This window comes from Strix aluco, chromosome 18, assembly GCF_031877795.1.
Source record: "Strix aluco isolate bStrAlu1 chromosome 18, bStrAlu1.hap1, whole genome shotgun sequence".
NCBI lineage: Eukaryota > Metazoa > Chordata > Aves > Strigiformes > Strigidae > Strix > Strix aluco.
The window spans coordinates 8144803-8172784 of record NC_133948.1 but is presented as its reverse complement, the minus strand read 5'-3'; the positions used below and the strand labels follow the sequence as shown (position 1 = coordinate 8172784).

The window sequence follows — 27982 nt, the reverse complement described above, 5'->3', positions numbered from 1 at the left end:
TCAGAGCATCCTAATGACTTGAGTCACTTTTGCGAGCCAGCAGCACTAGCTGCTTACACAAAACGGAGCGAGACAACCAGCCAGCTGCCCGTGAGCTTCACCAGGGTACTAGTGACACACAAAAAGCAACGGGCATCAACCACTTCTTTGCCCCTAAAGTTTCCACCATGAGCAAGTGACAAGTCCAAATAATAGGTTTTGTTTCCTCCTTCCCACAAGAAAAAAAAAATTAAGTGCCTTCTCAGGACTCACTGAAGCCTGAGCAGTGGGAGGCAACATACCTGTAGGGCCCCCCCAGACCCAACGGAGGAAGGGAAGCTTATGAGGAAGCTGAGGGACCCATCCGTGCTGCACACCACAATCTGGCCCTCAGGAAAGCTGCAACCCAACCTGCTCTGCTTTCACACACAAAGCAAGAAAAAAACAAAACAACACACAGTGTTTGGCACTCAGCTGATCTCAGCACTACAAAGTGAGCTGAAGTCTTCAAACATTCAAAGAAGAAAAAACTGATCTGTCAAAATGCAACCAAAGAAACGCTACCAAAAACCCTACTACAGCAAATTTAAAAATAAAAAAATAAAAAAAAGGCCAAAAATAAAAGAATTAAAGCGTGAAGTAACTACAATGCTAGCAAAGGGGGAGGAGGGATGAGGAGAGAAACAGGTCACCAATTCAGAGACGATAGGGTTTTGGGTTTTTTTTCATATATTCAGGAATAATAATTAAAGGCAAAACACAACAAGATCCAATTTGTCACACAACACCTGCAATCAGCTGAGTGAAACAACTACATAAATAAAACTCCAAACCAAAAACCCCACTGTTCAACTCCTACATTGCATAGTATACTTCATGATTGTTTAATTAAAGTCATTTTTAGCTTTGCATGGCTGCAATCACCAAACATTGTCTCCCTGTCAGCATTTGAGGGGCTAACATACTGTTGCCAACAATTAGCACAAATCTGGCTGACATTGTTTTCTCTAAAAATAAACCATGCATGTTAAGTAGCTTGAGAACAAACACGAACACAAGATTTTAGGATAACATTTTTCTTCTCAGTGGAAACAAGAATCCTGCAGGAAGCCCACGTATTCACTCCAGGATTTACTCAACCACCACCATACATACACCTTTGCTGCTGGAGAAGTACCACCAGGACATAAATTGGAAGTTCTGGGCACCTGTGATTAAGAAACCTTTTTAAGCAGAAGGAAGACATTAACTTCAGTCTCTTGGCCAAAATACCTGTGGGAAAATTCCTGATTTCCCTTCCTCACCAGCAATGGCCTGAGCACGGGCATCACGGCAAGAAAGGAGAATGCAAGAAAGCAGCCTCTGTGAAGTTCTTTTCTTTTGGAAAACTGTCTTTTCTCTAACCTGAGCCATCAAGAAGAAAATCCAATAACACCACGAGCACGCAAGTTACTTGGCTTGGGAAGGATGCAGTCCTCTGAATTAGAGGCGTTTGAGAAGCAAGCGCGCACACACTCCTAATGGCTTCTTTGTTCACCAGACATCTTCAACTTCAGGCCACTCACCCAATGACATGCTCCATCCCAGATGTGGTTGCCCAACAAAGATGGTTAAAAGTGACTCAGAGAACAGAGATGACTACTTAGTTCTCCTCAAAAAACAGTATTTTTAAATGCAGACTGAAACGACCAAAACCAGAAGAAAACAGCTTATCATTTAGTCAGGACTATCTGAACTCCTGCACTGACAATTGAAATCATAAGCCTAACCTGAGGATCAGAAGCAGATATATACTCCAGTTTTGAAGCCAACACATCTCCCTTCCAGTGCGTGCCTGACACACAGATGGCTTTGGGTGGCAGAGGAATAGGCACGGGCCTCAGCCATACTCTGACTATTCCCTCTTACACTAAATATACTATGTCGTTACAAAACTAATGCTGGAAACCTTTTACCAGACTGAAGAAGTTAACATTTTCTACTCAGTGGATAGGAAGTCTATAACTGCTTATTTTTATACCCTGTTCTCGTCTCCAAAGGCTTTTATTCTCTAGAGCAAATTAATCAGGCAGCTTGCATTATACGTTCTTTCTCCAGGCCTGGCTCCTCTCGGCATCTCTATTGATCTTCACTCAGTAAGCCATTAGCAAAAGGTTTTGAAAATTTGCTGGTTTTATTGTTCCCAGATAAAGCTGAGTCCAATTTAGGGGGATTGCCAGATTCAGGTTTGAGAGCTCAATCCTTTGGGGGAAAGATCACCATTTTTCAAACCATGCAACAATGTTCAAATCCCTTTCTGCTGTTCACTCACATGTGCCTGTGTCTCTACTGCTTAATGCTCCTTCCTGCCAAAGGAGGTTTTAGATGACCAGGGAGAACAGGACTGAGAGAGAACAGACAAGTGACACATACCTACAGCCAGCAAATAAGCCAGCAAAAAAAAAAAAAGAAAACCAAACACCAAAAACAAACCTACAAGATTGATTTTAAAAAACAACCAAACAAAACCCCAAAAACAACAGGAGAAAGATTTGAGAGAGGTGTGGGAAAAGGTGACAACTTTTAATAAGTAACTGTAAGCTTTTCGAGAAATTATTTTTCCCTTGGACTCCACAAGGTCATCTCTTCAATATACCTCTCTCAGGTTCCCATCTCCTCTCTAGCCCAATGAAGCCATAGCAGTAAAGAAAATCAGTGCGATTTCGATGTATTTTTGCCATGCTTTTTTGGTGTGTGTGCAAGATAACCTTTGTTCCCTCTCCTCTTCTAAGTTGGTTTCCCTGCGCATGCATGAAAGCAACTTAAAATAAACCAAACTAAAATTGATCATCCATCCTTCCCATTAAATATCGTATTAGATACCACATATGTAGTCAGACTTGCCAACTCAACTGAACAGACCTGGACTTGCCGAAGCGTGTCTGACCCCCACCCAGGAGGAAGAGGACCACACCAGAAGATACGCACACAGACAGAAGCACTGGCTGTCCCGAGGGCTTCACGCACCACGTGCATGTGCACACTGCAACTCTCTTGTGTCAAGTCTCCAGCTGACTTTCACACTGTGCAGACATTATCCCCTGGCAAACAATGGCCCTCATTCTCCCGCCTGTTCCCAACAGCCAGCAGTACACCGTGTGTCTTTCTGAACCCAGGGAACACAAATGCCAGCCTGGTATAACATTACCCGCTCGCAGCCTTTGCACAAAGCCTGGTTCCTGGCTCAGCCAAAGCCCGTTAAGCGAGCTGCAGCCCGGCCCGTGTGTCTCCACACCCTTCGGAGGGAGCGAAGTGGTGGAACAAGTTCAGCAGCCAGGGGAAGAGACAGGGCAGGGGTGGCAACAATCAAGAAGTGCCAGAAACATGAGAGAAAAGAAGATTCTGCAACATTATAAATGCTCAGTTTTAGACCTGAACTTGCCCAAAGTCCAGGGATGTGGAGATCTAAATCAACAAGGAAGTAAATTTATTTCTAATTATTTACAGTTAAGAGATGGTGCATCTCTAGGACTATCACACTGCAGACAACTGGATGTGAAACACCTGTGTCAACTGCTCCTCTCTTTCCCCCATACAGTACAGTATACCAGCCCTACCTGCTACTCTGAAGAGTGTGTGACTTTAAAACACAACCACAAATCTGAGGTTTAGTTCCTTTACAGCTGCTGCAACAGCAAGAGGAGGGCCAGACCCATGTGGTCCCTGCCACCCAGGTCCAGCAGCACAGCCGTGCCCCCAGCTTGCCCCCGCTGTGCCTGTCCACACCCAACCTCTCATGCTCAAACTTTTGTGGCCACAATGCCAGGAAATCAGGACACATAGCCAGAGGGCTGACCGACTTAAACCTAGCACTAAGCAACACGTTGAAGACAGACCTGTTGTCTGCAGTCCAGCCCAAGAGACAGTGGCTGGAGGACCACCGGGCAACCAGCCCTTGCCTTGGCTTGCCGGACCTTGCGTGATGCCAAGCGCAAGGCAGACACCATGCTACTGCCGGGAGGGCTGACCAGGAGCTTGCTTGGAGCTCGAGCACCTGGGGGTCAGCTCCACTTCTGCTTTTAGCCTGCAGCTTGCACATTTTATTCAGGCTCCTTCATCTCCATCCTGCTCCCTGGCAGTGGGAGCAATGCCCGACCCTGAGCCAGCCCCCCTCCTGCAAACCACCAACGTCACGGTGAAGGAGGTGATGGGTTGGGGGGACAAGCATGGCTAGTTCTCTATTCTTTCAATATTTACTGTAATTCAGCTCGCTGCCCTTCGGTTTTGGCCGTGGCAGGTCCACACATGCCCCAGCATGCCCACGCCACCTCTGAGGCCGCCCCGACCCCCCCGGCAGCGCAGCACACACCTCCCACCGTGGGGAGGGTGACAGGGGCGAGGCAGCAGCAGATGGAGGAAGCCAGCCCTGCCATTTCCTGCAGTTTGCTAATCTGCACCGTGCAGCTGCAAAGCCCAGGCCGGGGCACGGCGCGATGGCATCACCGACCCGCCGCGATGGCGAGGCTTTGCCTGGCTGGTCCCCGTCAGGGAAGGCAGGACTGTGGCTCCTGCATTCAAGCCAGGAAATCCCAGTCACAGTTAAACTGTGCTTTTTTCCAATTCTCATGAGAGTGAACAGTTCAGGCTGCAATGCAAGCCCAGAAGGGGAGATGACTGGCCCTGGCTGGTCAGCTCTGGAGAGAGCCCGGAGTGGTGTCACAAGCAATTAATGTGATTCAGAAACTCCTCCGCCCTGTGCCTAACGTCCCACTAAAGGGATGGAAAAAGAGAAATAAAAAAAAAAATAAGTAGTAAAAAGGCAAAATACACCCTGTGTTCCCACTGCAGCCAGCTCCCCCAGTCGGGAAGGAAAGGCAGAATCAATTCCCTTTGTCAGAAGGGGCTTATAACTCACTGGGGCATCCAAACTCACTTGACAAGGGGGATAAATCTGTACGCAGGAGGAAATCGAGCTCTCTTCGCTATAGATCCGATATAGATTGCGTAATGAGGTGCTTCCTTGCCCACACCACCACAAACACAAGCCGCCTGCATGCAGAAAAATAAGTATATATAGTTTTCTTTAAAAATCCACCACCCATTTCACCTCCCCCTCACTTCAAGCAGTGAAAACAGCTTCTGTCCAACTGTCACGTGAGATTTAAGCAGAAATGACAAGAAAGGCAGCTTTGTGCAACTCTCCCTGCAATTTCCCCATCTATGATGTACATGGAAAGCAGAGAGAGATGGAGAATTCAACAACACAGAGAATGAACAAAATGACCAGCAACAATATACTGCATGTGTACACCCCACACACACTGACCTACGGACCAACCACCACTGCCTGCTTCTCTACAGCTGGGCACTCTGCTGCTCTTTGTCGGGATTTATTAAAAAGGTATCAGCAAAATAATAGGAATCAAGTCCCAAAGGAGTATTTCCCTCTGCTGCTCCTCTGCCGTTAGAAGATTCCCTCTTTAGGCAGTGATCTAGAGCTCTAGCAGGGCATAGAGACAGCGCCCTAGCCCAGACACACTGGTTTGATGCAAACATGTTAATACCATGCTATGGATGTAAATTTTTTTTTTTTTTTAAATACAAGGACTTACATGGCTGCAGACCAGCCCTGGCAGTAATTATTATAGTACCTCCATGCATAACTCTCCTGGTTATTCCAGCCACAACCCCAGTAACATGGCCCTCTGCTCTTTTTATAGTAGCCCTTCACACAGCTGCCTAAACTATAATTTGCTCGTTTCCCAAGATCCAAGGCTTGTACTAGCACAATCTCTCTTATGCACATTTAACCCACATCATGGATTAAACAGTGCACCAGTTTGAGTTCTCAGGAAGTAAACTGCTCATAATCTTGATTATATGCATTATGCAACTTGGGTGGGTTTTTTTTTTTTTAATTCTGTCTTGGTTTGTTTTCACTTTTGATCCACCATTGAAAAGCCTTCCAGGACACCTGCCCCAGCAGCCCAGTACTATTAACAAGTCCCCTAAGCAGGTATGAAAAGCCTTTGAGATTTTCTGGCTGAAAACCACAAGGGAACAATCCATGGCACAAGATGATGAGTTGTGTTTGTGGAAGGGGCTGGGAATGAAGAACAACCCACAGATACACATCCAGAAATATCCAAGTGTAGAGTCTGAAGGAGAAACTATCTTTCAGTTTTTCATCTTTCCCTCATGGAAGATTAAAAATCAATTTTGAGTCTTGTCACCAAACTGCTTTAAGACAGTGGATCCATTAGAGAGAAGTGAAGAGACATCTGCAGCTATCGGTTATAAAATCATACCCCAAGGCCACCAAGCCAACTTCCCCCTCCAAAATTCTTCAGCATCCACACAAACCTCGTCCCCCCACAATATTTACACAATGTCCAGAAGAGCTGGGGGTGGAAAAAAAAAGAAATTAAATCCCTGTGCGCATACAGCAAGGTTTCTACTTCACTTGGCAGACCTCCGGAAGATGAGACGCAGAGATCCGGAGGGCAGCACGCACGGGAAGGACTCTGCTCGGGGAAGCTCTGCAAGGCGCTCTCATGGGCTTCAGCAGCCCCGGCTGCATCGGCGAGCGATGCCAGAGCTGCATACGCTTGGGAGAAAGGATGAATTCACAAGCATTTTACAGAACCAAGGAGAGGCAGAGAACAGTTAGTGGGGAAAATATGATCATCGAGAGCAACCTATTGCCTTGCTATGCTGCTGTCTGCACTTTCCAACCGATTAAGCCAAAGAATTGGCAGGGGGGAATTTCGCAAACTAAATCCTGAGAATAGAGAAGGTGGTGGGGGAGGAGAGAACATCAACAGCCGAAGAATGTTCAGCAGCAAAATATGCTTTTTACTGTTACAGTAACAAAAATTCACAGTTACTAAACAGGTGGAGAGAAGACCCTTTTAACAGGAACAGCTGAGAGATTGATCTGAGAATGAGAAAAAGCTCATTTTTACGGAGTGAAAAGCTCTACCCCATGTAGCTGTTTGCAGCTAGTAAAATACACTGGATTTCTTGCCTTTATCACCACAAACAAGAGCCTATTTGTAATGTAAAGCTGCAAGTTACACGGCCAGTACCACTGTCTGTTCCTTTATACTTCATCTCCCAATTTTATCATAAACAAACACACAGCTTACGGTTGCCTATAAATTTCATCCTCAAACTCTTCAGAACAAAACACTGTGTACTTTAATCTTAATGTACTTCCTATCAAAAAGATCCTGCATGCGGGTTTTACAACTACTAAGCAGTAGAAGTACCGTGAGATAAGTTATCCTTGTTTTACAGAAGAAACAGAGGAACAGAGATTAAATAACTTATCTAGACGAGGGAAAAAGTGACATGCCCCAGTTTTCAACTCTGATTTTTTCCAGCCCCCCTGCCAAGCTGTGCTGAAAGTACTTTGGAGGGGCTCTTGAGAAGCCAATGAAGAGAAAATACTTGCAAAAATTAAATTTCACACCCAGTTTTATTAAAATCTTACACACTGATGTTGAATAAGCAGGACATGAAAAGCCTCACAAGTTTAAACAGCTCAGAGAACTTCAACTAGGTGCTTGTGCACCTGTAATTATTTGAACAGTAGGTTTTATGCAAGACCAGGAGACTTCACAGGTGCTCCTCTGTTGGAAAAAAAAAAAAAAAAAGAGCTATGCCATCAGAGGTCAGTCCCAAAACAACAGGCAGAGGAACAAACAGGAGTTTACAAGAAACCTACAATAGGTCCAACTATTTTAAGCATGTGGAAGAGAGAAAACACATATGCTTGTGCATGGATGTGTATACACATACACTTTATAATAACTAGTATATGATTAGTATATAATGCAAAACAAGAAACTCCTTCAGCTTCCAATGAAGTTGGGTAACACCATGCAGAAGGAGGTGGATACAACTATCTCTCTGGAACCCACCTTCTAAGGCACAAATTTATTATGAGTTTCATATGAAGTTTTCATGACAAAATAAATATATAATTTCCTTAAAATACTTCCCAACCTACAATCTTTATTCTGTGAATCCAGCAGAAGACTGCTGAATGCTTGACAAGGCATTGTTTCACAGACCCTTGAAAAGGTTACATTTATAAAAACCTCTACCTCTCATGAAAAGAGGAAATGCTTGAGCAGTTTAAATTTGGCATAGCAAGAAACTTGCATACAGATTAGCTAATTTATTTGTATGACGTTGGAAGATACTGTTTTATTAGCTTAATTTGTCTTTCGCAGCACCAGAGACCAAGGTAACTACAGATGAGTTGCTGGAGCCCATATGAGAAAAGAAAAAAAAAAAAAAATCAAAAATCGCTTTTGAAAAAGTATCTTCTTATTCTTGCACTTGCAAACTGGTTTTTGTGTGTTTGTTTTTAAAAAAGGTTGCTTATTTGAAGCAAATAAAGCTTTTAAGAAGCTAGGTGGCTGTTGGCAAATATTTTAGACCACTGCTCCACTTCAAAGACGGTTCATATCAGAGATTCTACAAAGTCCACAGCACGCTAAATTGTCACAAATTCCCAACAGAAACAGAGCTTATATTTAACCTACTAGCAAAAATTCAGCTACCTGAATAATTATTATTCTTCAAATTAAGATTTCACTTAGCTCTCTAGGTGTGCAATATTAAATCTATCACCGTTTGTTAATTTTTAGCACACCAGTGGAGTTGAGATCAAAATCAGATTGCAGACATGGAAACTTGGTGGCAGTGAAGACTGAGAGTTTTGACACTGGCTTCAGCAAGGCAGGATTTCACCCTTGGTCACTCCATGCTGCTTCAGTTTATTTTTCCTTCTTTCCTCCAGTTCTTTTTTTTTTTTTTCCCTTTCATATATCTTCTGAAATACAGTGCAGCTCCAGTGAGCTCTCAGCCCTCAAACAATGCGTTCTCAAACTACGCAGCTGAGAACGCCAATATAAATGAAATCTGTGCTGCAGCTTCTACAGAGCTGGGACCATTTTACATCGTCCAGTCACATACAAAAAAAAAAAAGAAATAAAGAAAAAAAAAAAAGAAAAAAAGACTACAATAAAAGTGAGCCATCTTGTTTCCTTCAAGTGTGAAAAGGCTTTGAGAGTGAAAAAATACAAAGCAGCTAATGGTAATCAGTTACACAGAAACCCTCATCCGTGCATTTTGCTTCCAGTGAGCACCAAGCATACAAGACCAAAACACGACATCAGATCCACGTGAAATTCTGCGCCTAATCTGCAAACCAGTTACCATGACTGCACATGCAAATTGGTCAGATAAAAGCCAGTCAGAGGAATAATTGGCTATTTGGAGGTACAAAATGACTAATCTATCACAGCCACCACATAAGTATTTTTTTCCTCCGCTTCATAATTGCTCCACTTAATTCTCCAAGTCCAACCTAGTATTTCAGATGCAATATGGTACAGTAAGTACTGTAACAAAGCGGGAAGCAGGAGAACCCAGGCTCCATCCAGGGCTCTACCACTGCTGCGACACAAATCCAGACTTTCATGTGTGCCCCACAGTCCCTGGCAGGAAGTCAAGGGACAACTTCTAAAGGTGACTACAAAAACCACACCCATTCCCGGCAGCCTTAAACACATCTGTGTAGGGAACTGTGTATCCTCTGAAGAAGCTTTAGAAGCCAACGCTGAAAACCCCAGCATGGGTTACATCTCTGCTGTGTGTCACCAATGCCACTTGCGAGCCTGACCATCCATCAGGACAAGTATTCTCTCCCAAACAGAATAACTTCAACAACCAACCTTCATCATCATTTTCCTGATGTTATGCGAACAGTACCTTCTGAAAAAATCATAACTTTACAGAACTCTCAGGTTTTCCCACCTAGCAAAAATTTAGCACAAATATAAAAAAACATCACCATTTAGTCTTTTATTAACTACAGCCAGCTTCATTCCAGGTTCTCACAACTAAGGCAGGAGCAAAGCATTAGTCATTTCTCCCCTCATCCAGGAGGCAATGGAAATCAGTGACAAATGATTTCCGTTATTGGCAAACACAACTCAACTTCAATGCCACTTTTACCTACTAAGATACCAATTATTTTCCTGCTGGAAGTATTGATAATTTTATTCTAATGCCTTCTTCGTGGGATATGAAATTAAATCAACTCAGGCAGAACTGTAGAAGAATATAGGAGGCAAAGCAGAACAGCTCTGTATAAAACCTCACACTCAAATGTTTAGACCTCAATGATGCCATGCCAGCAAGCTTTCTATTAAACACTTCAATAAAGCAGGAAAGTTAAAGCCTTGAATATTCTCCCTTCTAGGCACAGAGCAAATGGATCAGTTGCTAGTAATTATTTGCTTTCCCTGTGCTTCAGGCATTCCCATCTGTGAAATGGGCCTAATATCTTCATTAATCTAGACAGTAACTGTTAAGTCCTACATAGGAGTTGATATACCACCATCATTTCTTATCTTGAGATTTATAACCAAACACCATATTCTATTCATATTTTCAGCCCAAAATGTAAGTGCTTGACCTTAAAAAGTACACAGGCAAATCAGCCTCCCAGCTGCACAAAGCTGTACTTGCTCATACCAAACCAACAGCTCTAGGCAGGATGTAAAAGAATGTTTGCACACATGAAGCTATAGGGGAAACCAAAGCAAAAAGACAGTCCTGTGTCCGACACTACCTAATTATGAGATTACTGAGGGAAGCTTGTGGCTTTCCTATAGTTCAATTTCAAGTCCATCTTCCCATTGGAGCTGGGAGTCCAGGGCATAACCAACTGCCTCTTCTGCAACTGGGGTCAGGAAAGCCCTGGCTCCAGACAGGTTTCTCCCATGCATTTCTGGCAGGTGCTTTCCCATCTTCTCTCTCCTTGCGTTTTCTGATGAATCCATATGCGCTGCTGGAGATGGGATTTGGCATGCACGCTCAGATATAAAAACCCTCTGCCCAGATGTGCTAATCCCCTGTGGCAACCCACTTCACCACACATGACCTCCAATGGCATGATTTGACAAGGTCAATGACTACTGTGCCACAGAGGTTACTTATGCTCACTGAAGTCTCCGATGTGCACACAAGAGTGTCCCTCCCCCTCTTTTAATGCAATTAAATGCTTTTTATTTAGAAATTTGCACAATTTACATGCAATTTTCTCACCCTCCCCACACAACCAGCCTCCATTAAAAGCATTTTCTGCAGCAGAGCCAGCATTTAGCTGGGCTCAAACACTGATCTTATCCTCCTGACACTTTCTTCAATCTCTCAGTGGGATTACAGCAGGGAAAATGACACTGATGAGAGGAGCTGCTTCTTCCCCCACTCTTTGGATTTAATATCCAATACAGGCTTCTCCTTTATACAACACATGCACAGGATACACTACAGAAAGATAGGAGGAGAAAAAAAGAACAGAAGGCTAAAAAAAAAAAAAAAGGAATTCTTGTGTGAACTGAGCTACAAATGCGATTTACAGACTGAATTACTTTTAAACCTTCTGCCATCAAGAGGGTTAGATACCTCATCCACTCCAAGCACCCACCAAGCACAAACAAAAGCTTCTCTCTTCTTTCTCCCTGTCACATTGAAACTAATCAGTGAAAACAAGGTAGAAACTGGGTTTTCAGAGCAATTAACTCACAAGTAAGGTTTTATCTTTCCAAGTAATCCTTTCTACCTTCAGCCACTCCCCATTACCCCATATATGACCACATCATCCCAACTTCACAAACTTAACTGAGACCAGAGTCATTCAAGGACCATCATCATCTTACACCACCCATTCCAGCGGACCCTCGACTTAGAAGATGACCTGGAACATGGAAAGAACATGTAGCTATAATCCTGCTACAAAAGCTCAGGCCATATTTGCAGGGTTTCTTCAATCAATCCGCATCCCCCTCTGCCCTGCGTCCTGCCTCCCCTGTGCCAGAAGGGCATTTGTGCGGCTATGCAGTGAGCCAGATCAAGGAACCAGGGAACTAGTTTTCCTGGCACCACAAATGCTAGTGCTGGCACAAGGGAGGTAATTGGGACATGTAGCCAGGGCAGAAAAGGACCATCCCCTTCAGCAGAAACACATACTTATGTCAAATTAAAGTGGTCACAGCCCCAGCTCCCTGTCCCTATTTCTGCAAGCGTGGGAATTACCCAGCAGTGTGGAAGATCAAGTCATTTAGCTTTGCAAAAGGGTGTCTCTCTAAATACAGAGCTATTTTCACAGCTTGTTTCTTCTCTCACTAGTTTCCCCTCCCTTTAAAAAAAAAAAAAAAAAAAAAAAAAAAGAAGATCTGAATAAAGGGATTTGGACCCTGTCAGTCACCATGTTCTTGTACCCAGGTACAGAGTGAAGAACATGGCACTGTGCTGTGAGGGGCTGAGGATGGCAGCCCTGGGCTCCTAAATGGAAGGGTGCTAACGTTTTCTCTGGCAAGGTAAACAAACCCTGCGGTACAAAGATTGAACGACTCCATGAAACAAAAGGGAAAATAAGGTCAAAGTAAAAAAAAAAAAAAAAAAAGAAAACGAAACTAGAAGAAGCTGAGATGAGAGAGATATGACAGGTACAAGCACACAGACCAAAAACCCCAACAGGCTGCTCATTAGCTCTGAAGCTGAGCACATGGAAAAAGAAGAATTTACTTCTTCCTCAACTGGAATGTTTGCATAATTGTCACTTTCAATTTTACATAATTCCCTTTTCTACACATTTGCTTCATGTCTAGGCCACCACACATGAAATAAATCCCTGTATCAGAGCACAGCCTGTCTGTGCAACACGCAGTACTAAAGAGATTGGGTTTCCCATTTATTCCCATATTACATTCCAGGAAAAGTGTGAACAATGCTTTTTCAGACTTAAAATAATATCGACCAAACAGATATCTGCCCCAGCCAGGATGTGTTTGTCTAGGCAGGTTTTTCTAAAAATCATAAAGCTACGTGAGTATGGTATTACTGAAGCACTAATTAAATACCATTTTCCCCCTTCCCTCCACGGGGCACACTGAACACAGGACAAGCACTGCTCCACAAATAATTCAGTCTGAAGTCTTAGGGTTGTTTTTTCACCATCCCCAATTAAAATTACATGCATTTACTTTGGGTATAGGTTCAATTTTCTTCACATTTAGTGCTGATACCCAGGTGCCCTATTAAAAAAGCTAAATTGTAAGCCCAGATACTGAAATACCAACACTAATTAGGTCTTTTAGACACACATGTTTAGGTGATGTTTAGAAAAATCTACATTAAGATGAGTGGGGGCAAAGGATGAACTTTCAACATTAAAAGGAGTAGCACTAAGTAACTAGGCAGCCAAATTTTCATTCTTTATTTAAAAATAGAGACAAACCATTTCAATGACCATAGTCTAAAGAGACTATGACACTATTTCTTTGTTCAGGCTGAACAAAACAGAAAACAGAAAGATTAAATGCTGTTAAACACAGATGATATTTAAAGTTCATTCAGCTTTAAAGCTTGACAATGTATTATTAGAAGAACTAGAAAGTCTAAAAAAAAAAAAAACTTCTGTATGTCACTGAAAAGGTTTTACCTTATGATTCAGCTGCAACCCAAATTCTGGTCTTCTTAAAAGGAACCTGCAGCCCTCAGAAAAAGCCATTTGAATGTTTCTAGTTTGGCAGCTGCCCGGGAAGCACAAGCAACGGGATGTCGATTCACCAGTCAGGAAAATCTCCAGCCTATTTCTGTTCCTTTCACCAGCATCAGGAATACGTTGCAAGACACCAGCATTTACTCTTTTCTAAAAGGCTTGTTCACCATGAAGACACAAAGCCAGCTGATTTTTTTCCCCCATGCTTTTTCACTTTCAGCCCTGCTCCCAGCAACACACTAGTTCCACTGCACTGCCGCAAGCTGCCACTCTCCCCAGAGCATCTCTCCACCATGGGGGAGGGAGACCCCCACACACACACACCACTTTCTGCTCCCTGCCATCAGAAAGACCAGTCTTACACCATGATTAATCCCCTCGCAATCCCTAAATATGTACAAGCATGCTGTAGTAAAATTGGTAAAATAAGCTACTCTTTGTATTTTCCCCCCCCAGGTCTGTGTTCTTATTGGCATGCTTTTTGTGTCTGGGTTTACCCTTTAGGCACAGACTCATTATTCCTATAGTGTTCAACAGAGACTGAGTGAAGAATCCCATTTTGCTTATGTTATGAACATCACAAACGTAATACTAGGAAAAACACCAGTGACTTCATCTGCTAAACATTTACAAACAAGGAATGGGAATTTTAACACACACATGCACAAAAGGAAAGAGATGTAAAAGAACAAAAAGAATTCATCTATTGCTTGAGACAAAAATCTATTCCCCTTCCTCAGTACTTGCTCCTTTTTGCCCAGGTAAGCGCACTGAAACAGTGAAAATTCACCTACTGGTAATTAGCGGAAAATCAGAATTACATAAAAATCAAACCAAGAAATACTCCAAATGAAGGCAAGCTTTATTACCTCCTGGAAGCACACTGCCAGAAGCCACCCATTTACTAGCCCTAATGCTGAAGCATGCTCTGCATTACAGCATCTTGCCACGCTTCACCAGACCGTGCCCAGGTGCTGGCCACATCACCCCCGCTGCGGAGGACGGGCACACCGGGGAAGCAGACACCCACCCAGCCCCAGGTGACACAGCCGGCGGGGACAGCCGGGCCCCTCTGGCTCCCAGCCCCACGGCAGCACAGCCCACCAACAGCTTCCTGATAGTTTTTGCTGCCTGTTTCCACTCAACTCAGACCTGGCATTTCCTGAAAACTAAACTTGGTTGAAGTTTGAGACCAGCACGTGAGCTTACCCGTTTTAACGCAGTAACTCCACATGACTTGCTTGCTTCCCAATGCCACCATGTTCAAATGGGTCGTCTTTTGGTATTCCTGGTACAGTGCGCAGACCTCCCATCTCCAGGCAACCACAGTAAAGCGGTGGCAGTAAAACCTGCCAATTGCTATGTAAGGGTTAAAAAGAAAGACCCCATCTTTCTGGCAACACACCTGAACCATTGAGTAAACCATATAACTTGATTTTATATGACCAGTACATTGTACCTAACACAGAAACACCAGCAGTTTACATCCTGTCCTTTCCGAGGTCAAATTAATACCCTTACAGGTTGTACCAACCTTACAGACACAGTTACAGAGAAGTATCATAAAACATGCCCCTGTTCGGGCCACATATCTTTATGCCAAAACTACACTGAAGACATGTAACCAGACATGGTGCATGAGTGCAGACCACAAACATATATCAGCAAACAGCTATTTAGTAACAGTGACAGCTAGCTGACCTTCAGGCAGAAACTCAGTAACCCGATGATGATGACATTCCTGGCCCTGGAATGTCTGCAGCATTTTGGCAGTGGTGAAGAAAATCCACTGATCTCTTTTGACCAGGAAGCACTGATCAGGAAACCAGCAGAGACCTCACTCCTGTCCTGGAAACCCAGACATGCCTGCTTCATCTGAGCAATGCAACAGATTGCAATAATCAAGAGAAATAATTTCAAGGTCTTAAAATCCAGTAGCATGGCTTACCTTGAAGCTGTAGCACAAGAGCAATACGTGCCTAGAGACCAGGAACTTCATAAGCCCAGCAATGACAACCCTGAGCTCCGCCTGGGTGGAGGAAAACCAGGCAATACGCTCAGAGATTTCACAACCCATTAATGCATTTCTCAGGACACAACACGGCTGAAGCTAAGAAACCAAACGTACTCTGTCTGGAAACAGCTTGTGTAAACATTTTGGGTTTTTTAAAAAGACCAACTTCAGAAATAATTCTTGGGAACCTATGAAGAAAACAAACTACATATAGTTGTTTATCTGAGGTATCACCTGGGAGTTTACATTAGTTTACACAGGCCCCTGTTATAGCAGTTCATAACCTGTTTTGGAAAAGGCATGTCCTCCATCTGCCAAAACACAAGCTCATTTTCTGAGGCAATTGGGTTTGATGTTACCACGAGGCTCTAGACAACCTCCTATCCAACAGCTGCTAAAAAGATCATCTTTTCTTGCAAAAAGCCTAAAACTCATAGAGACTTTGTAACAGGCATGGGAACCTGATCAAGCCCTGCAAGCACTTTTGCCTAGATGCAGATAAAATCTGAATTTCCAAGTCACATACCCTATGTGACTTCGTGTCATCCAGTGATGTGGAAGTAAAGTCATGAACTGTATGAAATCAAGTTACAGACCATGTGCAGCCCAGAGCCTCTCATTTCTGTTTCATTAATCCTCTTCCCGATACAAACAGCATCTGAAACGTCAGTGCCTGTACCAAAGTCATCTCAAAACGGTTCTCTCTACAAAAGTTATGTCGATCCCACAGATGCAACCACCTCAACAGCAATGGAAAGGTCTGAGAAAGTAGCTCAACTCCAAACTTCCATCTAGTACCTGCAGGGTCAGCCTGCAAACAGAACCCCCACCCACTCCCCTCACTGCCAAACACACACCGGCAGGGGCGGGGGCTGCCCAGGGAGCATTTAATAGGGCTTGAATAGGGTTATCAGTTTGTTTGGTGTAATCAACATTATCATGTGTACGTTATAATGAACATACAGACATCTGTGGAGTTTGATGGATGAGCTGATAGCAGGCAAGTTATAGAATCCATCTGGTTGAAAAACCATTGTCATTTTCAGCTAAAAATCACACTAGCAAACTTGTATCACAACTTGGTACTATTTAGAATACCAGAGTAAATGGTGCTCTTTTTTCCTGGAGAGATCTTGCAAAATATTCAGTAACTTGACACTAATAGCAGTATGGTGGGGGGTTTTTTTTCTTCTTTTTTTTTTTTTTCTTTCAAATGCAGCGAGTGCTTTAGTAAAGTCTGAGAAAAAGGGAAGGAGGTTTTTGCCTATCTTGCAACAAAACCTCTCTTGAGATATGGGTCAGTTCTGCATCAGGAGAGTTTCCTAGTAAGTGCATGAATGAGTGTTTCTGTGAGAAGAAAGATTATAAATTCAGAGCATCGGTAAGGACTGATGAAGCCTAGGAGAACTTAAGAACCTGTAAGTCAGGGTCTGTATTTTAACTCTAAGAGGAGGTAGAAAACCAAAGCTTGGGAAAATCTCATACTAAGTTTACACTTGCAGTGGTACCCAGAGCATAGCACACTCAGAGGGGCACTGCGCTGGTCAGTACATCCCACATGAAAGACACCTGCACACCACACATGAACCTGAGATGGGGCAGAGGGGAAACATTTCACTAGCAGTTCACACAGGAAGATTTTGACTTTGGCTGCAAGCTACCACAGTGACAAACGAGGCCAGAAGACACCAATGCATGCACTCGCTCCCCATTATAACATCCAGCACATGGCCACGAGCAGCATCGCAGTGTGCTGTGCTTGCACCCACGCAAAACCCCTCCCTGGGAGCATCCCACCACAGAGAAGCACTTCCCCACTCCGTAACACAGCAAAGCAGGGAATACCACCGTGGCTCCTAAGCACCAACAGCATGAGCAGCTATTTCATCCAAGGCTCTCCCATCGGCTCCTGCACAAACACAGCCAGCATTTCAAGTTACACATACCAGAGTTGAAAGACAAGAGACCGTTCCCTCAAGTCAGAGAGGTGACATGAGTCTCCCTGAGCAGCAAACCCAGCCTCTCATCAGGTACCCAAGCAATGCCACTGGCGGCCGAAGTGACACAGGCAGCAATGAAAGGACTTGCCCAGAGCTCAGAGAGGAAACTTGTGGCAGAGTCAGAAAGAAAACCCCGTTATCTCAACTTCCGGACCCCTCTGCTAACCGCCAGACCACAAAAACACTTTTATTGTAGGCTAACATTACAACAAATAGCTATTTTCTGTTAGCAGAAAACCCACTTTGCAGTTTTACTTTTAAAAATCCATTTTTACTCGAACTCCATAGGATTGCATGCCAGCCCTGTGACGCGGCATAAACAATTTCTCCTTCCTTTGCATGCCCCAGTTTTATTAAGTAATCCCCATAAAAGCAATTACTGAGCTTTGGACTGAAAAATAACTAGGGAAAAAAAAAGAGGGAGAGACAGCAAATTCTGTGTATCTTCATTTGCATACGGATTCCCTCCCTCTCCCTTTCTAAGGTTTTTGCCATGAGGTCTTTTATGTCTCTTTCAATAATCATATAATTATATGATTCCTAAAGTACACGCTGGCAACACTTCAGGGGATTTTAGTCATTACAGGTGACAAGACTTTTCTCTCATGTCTAATGCTCGCTAGGATTTCCTTCCACTTCATTCACAGATAAGATGAAGAACTGAGTGACATCAAAAACCCCCTCCCAGACAGATTTTGGGGGAATCAGCCCTCTTCCTTCTCCATTACAGATACAGGCAAGTGGGCAGAACTGAACTGCAATGAACTTCAACCAGAATGAAGCATTTTTTCAATTAAGCAGCCATCATTTTTCCCAGGCACCACATCCAACTATTTTAATGGCTTTCACATTTTTTCTTTAATTTTACAATCTGAAAGAAATGCCAAGGTTCCATCAAGGACCAAGAATGCTGTAATTCCATTTCTTCCAATGGTTGCAAGTTATTAACAAGCTGTCAAAACACCATAATTATTTTATATCAAGTTTGACTGATTCCATAAACATCTCTTAGCCGCATACTATCTTGAGCCTCGCTCCCCCTGAGTGCAAGTATGTGCTCAGGCTAAGTGGAATAAAGAGGCTGCGCATCCTCTTCGACAGCAGCGCAAGAGACATTTATGAGCTACCAAAAAATCAACAGCAATAATACATTCATTACAATGACATCAAGTGCATCAGCTAAGGTTCGAGATGTTTCTTCCCTTAAAACTCTGTGGGGTTTTAGCTCCTCTGTACAAATATGAGCTACCAGGAAAGAAACTGCAGCCTCACTAACAACAGGAGGGGTTAAAGAAATGAGCCTGGTGTCCAGCAGCCTGCTGAATAGCCAGAAGCCCTAAAATTACCATTTGTTTCCCAACTTGGGCTGCACGAATCCTCCTAACCTAAGCATCTCCTCACTAAGTACAGGCTAGATCAGGGATACGCTAGCATCAGAATAAATCAATCTATATTTAAAATTGGAAAAACACCCCACCAAACAATTACAGTCATATTTTTATGAAGCTAGAAAGAACATCTGTTGGAGAGGAAGATAATGTGATGACATCCCACTACAAACACTCTAAACTTCATGTTTAGACTAAGCTAATAGTGCACTATATATATTTTTTTTCTGAATGCCTCTCTATCGCAACCTGTTCAGAAGAGAGCAAAGGCAGGCTTTGCATGGAGGAGCCCAAGCGCAGCTCCCTTGCCCTGTCAACAGTGCCTGGCAGTCCCCAAAATAGAACATTTGACTTCAAATTGCCATGTTTGTGTGGCACAACTATAGATAGCCAGTACAAGATTAAAAAAGCTTTGCTCTGAGCACAAAGGGAGAGACAGGAATGGTGCCATAAGCCCATGTTTTGCAGCCAGTAGTGCAGGGAAATCATTTTGATCCCTTCAATCCCCTTATCCATGCCAACCACTGACCTTGCAGATGCAACTTTTGTTCAAGTTTAGTCCCTTTTTGGCTTGAAGCAAGACAGAGCTACAAAGGAAATGCTCTCCATTCATCTTGGATCATGCAAGCGCTATGCACATAGCTGCCCCTGCACTCCTTTTCACCAGGTATTTCTGAACTTCGGATCCAATCACTCAGCACAAAATAATTAAGCTACAAAAATTGACATGCACCTATTTGCCTGTCATTAGGGCTTGACACATCTGCTGGCCTGGCTGGGCACAGGGTGGGAGAGCCCTGCAGCCTGCACAGTTGGTACCTGCCCAGCTTTCCCAATTGCTCGCACCAGAGGAACTGGACCAACAACTAACACAGGCTGTGTTTTGCCTAGGCAGCTCAGAAGCTGTTTAACCCTCTCCTCCATTTTAAACATTTTGGATTAATAACATAAGGACTGTTCAGATGCTGAAAGGAGAATCAGTATTCTTAATAGTTTATTAGTTTTGGAAAAGAGACTGTTTTTCAAGGAGATGGAACAGGGCCGCTAAAATAGTGCTCCAACTCTTCTCTATGCGAGGAGCATGGCTGGAGCGGTCACAGCCCCTGTTGTGCTGAACACGGCAGAGCCAGAAGATATTTAAACAGCTAGAGCCACTTCACCTACATAAAACTCTTTTATACCTTTACCGTGATAAACTGGAGGCATTAAAGTGCAGTGAATTGGAAATTGTTCTCACTTACAGCTGGATGTTCCCAACTGATACCAAGATGCACGTCCTACGTACTGTATTTCAAATCTTTATTTAAAAAAAAAAATACTGCATCAAGCAGGACACAGTGTTTCGGTTCTGTTGATACCGTTCGCTCTCGAGTACTTGCTGTAGCGCTGCAGACAAACGACACTGAGCTCCCCACAACCTGCATCACCAAGACAAAGACCAGAAGCTAGAGAAGCTGAAGCAATAAGCACATCCCAGTAGCACTTTCCCCAGCCAAGGTGCACACAGGTTTAGGACCAAAGCCCACCAGGTCTAGTTAAGCCTGAAGCAGGGGGAGCAGCCTGCAGTGGCTGTGCCTGGAGAACGCAACACCTTGTGCCAAGAAACAGCAAGTGAGAGAAAAAAAAAACAACACACCCCAAAACCTTCACAACAGTGGAACTGTCTCCAGCCAGGGTATTGTAACTCTGTACCTATATGAATTTTTAAAGAGGTACAGTTGTGCTATACATCAGCCCTTCTGCAGAGCAAGCAGGAATCTATCAAAGAAACAAAGTGAAATATGCCAGGCTGATCTCATCCTACCCGGTGTCCTTGTTCACTGTTATTTTCCCAGAAAGTAACGTTGTGATAGTCAGTCTCATTCTGTGAAATAATGGAGATAAACACTGAAAAGTGCAGCTTGTTAGCATACCGAGAGGACAGTAAAGTTTTCAGTTCTTACCAGACAAGAAGTCAAATGCACTACTGCAAGTAAACATTAATTTGGATCCAATATTATCTATTATTTGGATGAAGTGGAACACTAATTTTATTATATCCCTTTTATTAAAAAAGATCTTATCTGTGCAATACAGAGTACATCATATTTATTAAATATGATCTATTCAATTTTTTTAATTAATTATATCTCCTTAATTTCTCTGTGGTGGATGGTCCACTTGCCATTTCAGCAAGCTTCATCTCACATTTTACCCCAGGTTTCAGACTGCTGAAGAAAGCTGAGCAGTTACGCTACAGGAAACTATTTTGGAAAAATTGTTAAGATATCAAGAGGTCTTTCAAAAAAACCCAGACAGACAGGGTCAAGTGCAGTCTGAGCTAAAAGTGAGACCTCAGGTCGTGATGAGGGTGACCCCTGAGCTTGGCTGGGATTTTCACAGCCAGGTCTCAGGTAAGCAAGCTGCTTGCTTCCTCCGATGCCACGGAGCCACGTTAAATGCCCTAATGGTGCCCTGACCCAGGCTGCAGGCATCGCCCCAGTCGGGGGCTGTACCGGCGCACACCCAGTCACTCCTGTTGTGCAGCTCGCTCTCCTGTGTGCAATACGCCCGTTGATCCCGGCAGGTTTGTTTTACTGATGAGGTAGAGAACTCCAGCTCCGACAAACGAGCTGGATCCTTCCTCACCACTGCCCGCCACCCGGCTCTGGTTTGCAGGGCCCTGAGCTCCCCTCAGTTCCTGCCCCGAATGAGCAGATACTTCAGGCTTTCCAGAGGTCGCCTCTCTGTTTTAGCTCTGCCTTAACCACCTCTTACTCCTTAACAACAACAAAAATACCTTAAGTACCCGCTTCGGACAAGATGTAAAAAATCAACAGCTAGGAGAACAGATCAATGGAGAGTAACAAGCCTCCAGGAAAACCAAAAGGCATTTAGAGCTTTTAGAGCACCATCCAGAAAATCATTAGCTTTCCTGAGGTTAAAAGCACTTTTTTAAAGGAATAACCAGCCATCAGAAACACCAACTTGATACACCATCATTTGACAATTAAGTAGAAGGGAAAAATACTTAAATATCTAGAAACTTGTTTTAAAACACAAGACTAGCTATGGAAAAAACTAAGCTGTAAAATACATATACAGAGATATGATGATAAATGAGAAGTTACATAGCTAGGTCAGTGGAACTAGAACAAAACCTTTGGAACAGGAAGCTGCAGTTAAATACACTGGTTTTCTTATCAATGAGAGATCAGAGCAACAGTAACAGCACAGTGTACAACACACATGTGAAACAGCCTTATCAAGATAACAGCTGAAGAACTTATGGATTCTGTCCAGAAGTCTACTATCACCATCAGGCTTTCTAAACTCTGCTCCACTCAAGTGCAAACAGCAGAGAAGGGACTGCGATTTAGCACTGCCAGACCTCCGGATACAAACAAAAGTTAAGAGTGGGCAAAGTATTAATCTCCTTAGGGTCTGCGACCAGATGCAGCTGGGCCCTAACGCAGCTTGTAAGGGCAGCATCAGCACTTCAACACGAAGTCAAGGTCTGCCTCTTTTCAGCTCAGGGATCTACTTCTGTACAATGCGTCGCTCCGCACACATTGACGAGTGGATTCTCCCTGAGATTCTATAAATAGATTAAGCACTCCTAAAAAACCCATACACACACACACCAGGAAAGTTAACATTTCCATACAGCGTTCCAAACCTTTGCTGGAATCTGTAAAAACGATAAACAACAGCCAAAAAGAAAACACAACCCCTTGTCTTTCCAACTACTTTGGGAGAACAATTGCTCTCAAAGATCGCATTCATTAACATTCTGATGAAGTTCCCTTTTAGCGCTGTTTTTCATACTTGAAAGGAACAGCTATGATCAGAGAGAGCCCTCAACTACCGACTCACTCATTTAGATTCTCTCGCTCTGATTCACCAATCACCTTCAAGAATAATTAGCAGCTTCGTCTGAACGTAATGAATATACACACATGCTCACATACATACCATTCATTTTGGAAGGCGGTGAGAAATCCCCCATTTCTCAGCCCGCCAGCTTTTCTGAGCCCAGCACTGGAACCATCTCCTGGGCAGCACCTGATGGTTTTCCAGTAGCTGCCCATCTTGCTGACCACCTCAAGCCAGTGGGTCAGGGCAAACTAAATTTCCAGGTTATTAACTCCAAAGTCATGTTCAGTGGCTGGGTATTAAAAAAACAAAACGGAACACCACTACACACCCATCAGCTGCACATAACCTGAGTTGGAGCCGGATTTATACAAGAAGATTCAGGGGAAGGAAGGGAAGGGGGAAGTTTTAACTTCTTATGCACAGAAAGAGGCTGCTGCTGGTTTGGTCTGTGGGCTTTTTTTTTTTAGTTTCCTTAATTTAAAATATAAATCTATATATCAACTCTGTCTTTATGTGAAAGATGGTAGGATAAGGGATCCATAAGTCAGGTCACAAGTATCACGGAAACAAGACACACTATTTTCAGATGACAATTGCCAAAGGAAATATTGCCACATGAGTTAAATCAAAACCCAGAATGCTTAAAATTCACACCAAAAAGCTAAAGGATACTTCATAAAGCCACCCCTCAGTATTAACCTTAACTGCTTATACCCCCACATTAGCACAAAGGAAGAATATATATATCGCTATTCTATAAAGTGCCCTTTATTTACCAGAACACCAGTGGTGAGAATTTTCTTCAGCAGGAAAGGGGAAATCACAGTATTTTGAGATAAAAAGAAAAACAAACAAAAAACCACCTTACCTCTCCCAAATGCTTCTACCATTAAGTTCTGCCTAACCATTGAGAAATTTAATTTCCAAGGGGAAGCCCAAAGCTTAGCTAGCCTATTAAACATAATCACAGATCAATGTAACATCAAGTGACAAACCAACCTAGAAGAACAACACAAGAAAGGATCACAACGATCTACCACATATGCAACAAAAGCTCCTTTTAAGATTAGAAATTAAATAAAACAGACTTCTCAGTTCAGTATTGTCCCTAGGCTGTGTACTCACTTTCACTCTTTCTCCCCCCTCATGAACATAGAAGGTTTCAATTCTTACTTATTTTCAAAATATCATCACAGCAGATTTTAAGTACTCTTAAACAAATACATGCTGAAATACAAATCTCCTCCAAAGCAGAAGAAAACCACCTGTCGCATTCAAGTTCACAAGAGAACACAGCTCCACACCACACAAAATGACCTTGCCGTTGCAGTCATTTACATGGGCGTATACTGCTTTAAAAGTAGTTTTGCCTTAATAATCCCCTTCCCTTGCTGCTTCATCAAATCTGCCAGACATCACCCATGGTCAAAGGCAGCGCTGCATGGAAAAATCTACACAAAGTAGAGTATTTTCTCCTTTTTAGTGTTAGTGGGATTTAGGAAATGCACACGATCCTCAGGGCTCTCCGATGACCTCGAACACAACACACCTCCCAGTTCAGCACCTGAGACACGGGTGAATTCTGCTCGCAGTATTCCCTCCGAGGTGCCAACTACCACCCGAGATGCTGAGGTGTACCCATTCTCTTGCATGCTGGTAAATACAGTAGAAATCAATTCATTTCATGTGGTACTGAAGTATTTTGCAGGAGTCTGAAAGGGGACAGTTTCATAAAGACATATATTTAGGGTTTTTTTAAAGAAAAAACTGAAGTGCTTCCACAGACAGATGTTCTTGGGGGCAGCAGAAGTTTAAGGTCACCTTCTACCCTTGTGCGCCCTATTATCAAGGTTACAGCTTGGTTGATTTGATAACAAGGCTTATCCCATTTGAAAAGCCCGGAGTTTTCCCCGTCAGCCCTGGAGGGACTGCACTATCATTTGAATTCTATTTCCTGATAATGTGCTCATCATGGTAGAAAATTTCTGCAGGAAGATGAATTTTACTTTCTTCACTGACAGCTCAGTAGAGACTCAGAGGTTTAATTGGACCTATCTGCTGATGCATATTTGACTAAGAGCATGCCCAAGAAAAAAAAGAAGATATAGACAGCTCTATGGCTTGTTTTAGAAGCACACGAAAGCAGATTGCTCACTTATTATCAGTTCTGTGTAGACAAAGTAGTTGGCTTTCCTTTTCGGACAACACCCCACAAATGATGCCGCGAAAGGCCAAAGAATAGCCATCTCCAAGCTAACACAAATCATCTTCCCACTCAGGCACCTACACACCTAGCACTGCTCAGGGGCTGCTGGGCTAAATAAACGTCCCTCCTGAGCAGAAGCTCAGCCTCCCCAAGCAAAGGTTTCATCGCCCTGACGCCAGGGTAGATGGCCAAGGCCAGGGTTGACACCTCCGTGGGAGCGCAGGGACCATCTCCGGGACTTTGAGAACTTGGTTCTACGAGCAAAACACTCCCGATAGCCACGATGCCACCAGAGCCCAGAGGCCTGTGTGGCAGGAGGAGTGGGCTGGGGAGAAGAAAAGCCCACGAACAAAATGGGATCTCAAAGTCTGAGCCAAAGATGTCAGAGATCCCAGGGCAAATCTGAGATTATTCATTAGCCTGCACAGAACCCTTCATCACTGTAACACAGGTTAATAGATACACAACTGACAGGAAACGTGAAGCAGGGAGAGCACCCAAAACTTTGCCCACGTTTTTACCACGGTGTGTCAAAGAAAGCAGGTAAAAGCACCAAGATTGCTCATATTTACTGGGAATTCAAGTTATTACATCCATCAAGCAACTTGTTAGGTGCTTTCTCTCAACAACTCACTTCTTCCCCTCGTACACAAACAAAACAAAAATCAAAAGCCAAAGTCTCAGTTTGTCAATGCCCCTCTGAAAATATTAAATTTCCTGCTCTGCTTAACTTAGCTCAGACAAGGCAGGCAGTATTTGCTCAGCAAATATTGTTTGTAATAAGTTAGACAAGCAATATTTTTTGCCAGCCTATTAACACCAGAAAAATATGTACAGTCAACAAGAGATGAAGAATTTGTTCAATTACTTCAAAAATGGGAATTACAACCAAGGGATTATTATCCATTTAAACATCTCTTTTACACAAAATGTCAAACACTAGCCATTTGCTAACAATCTCTGGAGACAGATAAAGTAACATTTTGGCAATGCAAACACAAACTCCTCGAGCCGGGGGGGGGGCGGGGGGGGGAAGGAAGGAGGGTGGGAGGGGGAAGCTCCACCATTCACAACAATACCGGACCATCCCAACACGCCAGGAATATTTTGCAGACCTCCGCCAGCCAATTAAAACCCCAAACAAACATTTGACTTGCCCTAAGTGATAGTTAACACCAGCCGGAGCTGGAGGGAGACTGGGGGGGGGGCTGGGGAAGGGAAAGGGGGGGAGCGGGGGGCAGCAAGTTGCCAGCGGGGCTACGAGCACCCGGGCTGGCTCGCCACCCTCCCGACCGCAGCCCCGCGATCCCTCCGGGCTGACACCAGGATTAATGCACATTAATTGCTATTTGCAAAATTCAGCAGCCTGAAAGCGCCGCGCTTCCTTTTTCATTTTTTTTTTTTTTTAATTCCCCCCCCCCCCTTTCCATTCCCCCCCTCCCCCCGGCTCCACGGGCGGGAAGAGCCCCCCCCACCCCCGGCCCCCTCCGCTCTTACCTCCAGGGCTTCCAGGGTGTTGAAGCTGGCTATGGCGAAGCCATCGATCAGATCCTCCTCCTGGGAGCTGGACTCGCGGCGGCGGCGGCGCGGGGGCCGGGCGGCGCGGGCGGCGGGCGGCGGGCCCCGCGGGGCGGTGCAGTTCTGGCCGCCGTTCTCCTTGCCGGGGCTCGGCTCCTTCTCGGAGCCCGAGGAAGGGCTCTGGTTCCGCGGGTCGCGGGCCGCCGCCTCCCGCCGCCGCACGCGGTCCCGCTGCGACCTCGACCTCCGGCTCTGCCGGATTTTCCCATCCATTGCCGAAGAAGAAGCGAATTTTTTTTAAAAAAATATTTAAAAATAATAATAATAATAATTAAAAATAAAAAAAGGCGAAGGCCGGGCGCGGGGGGGGGTGGGGGGGGCGCGAGGGGAGAGAAAAGTCGCCCCCCTCCAACTCACCGCTTCCCCTCTCCAGACCCCGGAGCCCTTAAAAATAATAATAATAATAATAATTAAAAAAAATAATCATCAACAACAACAACAACAAAAAATCCTGCTGTTCAGACCCTCGGATCCAGGGCGATGATAATCCACAGAGCAAGGCTGGGTGGCGGTGGCGGTGGGGCGAGCGGCACACACACACAAAAAAATATTAAATCCACGGAATGACCTTGACAAATTTCCACCCCCCGCCCCCCCCACCCCCCAAAAAAGCAGAGACGGGAAGAGGAGGGGAGGAAAAAAAAAAAAAAAAAAAAGAGTGGGGGGGGGGAAATCTATCTGGATCAGGACGAGGACACCTCGGATTCACTCGGCGCGGAGGAGAGAGGCAGATCCAGGAGGCTCGACCCAGCTCGGGATAATCCAGGCGCGGCGCCCCCTCCCCGGGGGCAGCGCCGCTCCGGGGCCCCGCTCCGGCCGCCGCGCACCGCGCCGGGGGGGCCGCCGCCGCCGCCGCGCTCGCCGCCCAACTTTCTTGCCGCGGAGCGAGCGAGACAATCCCTGGGCAGCCCCCGCCGCCGCCCGCCGCCGCCGCCGCCCGCCGCCGCCGCCGACCCCTCCTCGCCGGGCGCCGCCGGCGGCTCGCAGCCCCCCGCCGGCGCGGCGCGGCGCCCCCGCCGCCGCCCGCTGCCGGATGGCGCTCGCCCGCCCCAGCCCCAGCCCGGCCGCCCGCGGCGCGGCGCAGCCCCGGCCCCCAGAAGCCGCTCAGTCGGCGCTGCCCGGATGCCGCCCCATTCTCCCCGAGCTGGGACGCGGCGCTAGCACCGCCCGGCCGGCCGCGCATGAGCAGGGCTGCCAGCTGCGCGTCATTCCCCGGCGCAGGCCCGGCCGTGCCCCCGGCCCCCCCCCTTCCTCCTCCTCCTCCTCCTCCTCCTCCTCCTCCTCCTCCTCCTCCTTCCCGCCCCGCCGCCGCCGCCGCCGCCGCCGCGCCACCGTGTTCCCCCCCCGCCCCCGCCTCGCCTCGCCTCAGCGGGGAGCGGGGGTAGGGGGGGGCGC

The 27982-nt window shown here is 45.0% G+C and overlaps 1 protein-coding gene across 13 annotated transcripts in view; it reads right to left on the bottom strand.

Moving 5' to 3' along the window:
- The window catches only part of FBRSL1 (fibrosin like 1), a 552195-nt gene extending 524761 nt beyond the window's left edge, over positions 1 to 27434 (bottom strand). For 6 of the 13 annotated variants that reach the window (XM_074843785.1, XM_074843793.1, XM_074843784.1 and 3 more), the window contains exon 1: positions 26507 to 27433. In XM_074843785.1, coding sequence (XP_074699886.1) covers positions 26507 to 26800 — 294 coding nt within the window. In that variant the 5' untranslated portion in view covers positions 26801 to 27433. Of the gene's footprint in view, positions 1 to 26506 lie in introns of all 13 variants that reach the window. The other 7 variants (XM_074843783.1, XM_074843788.1, XM_074843790.1 and 4 more) reach the window with 3 other exon arrangements.
- Positions 27435 to 27982: the final 548 nt, after the last annotated feature.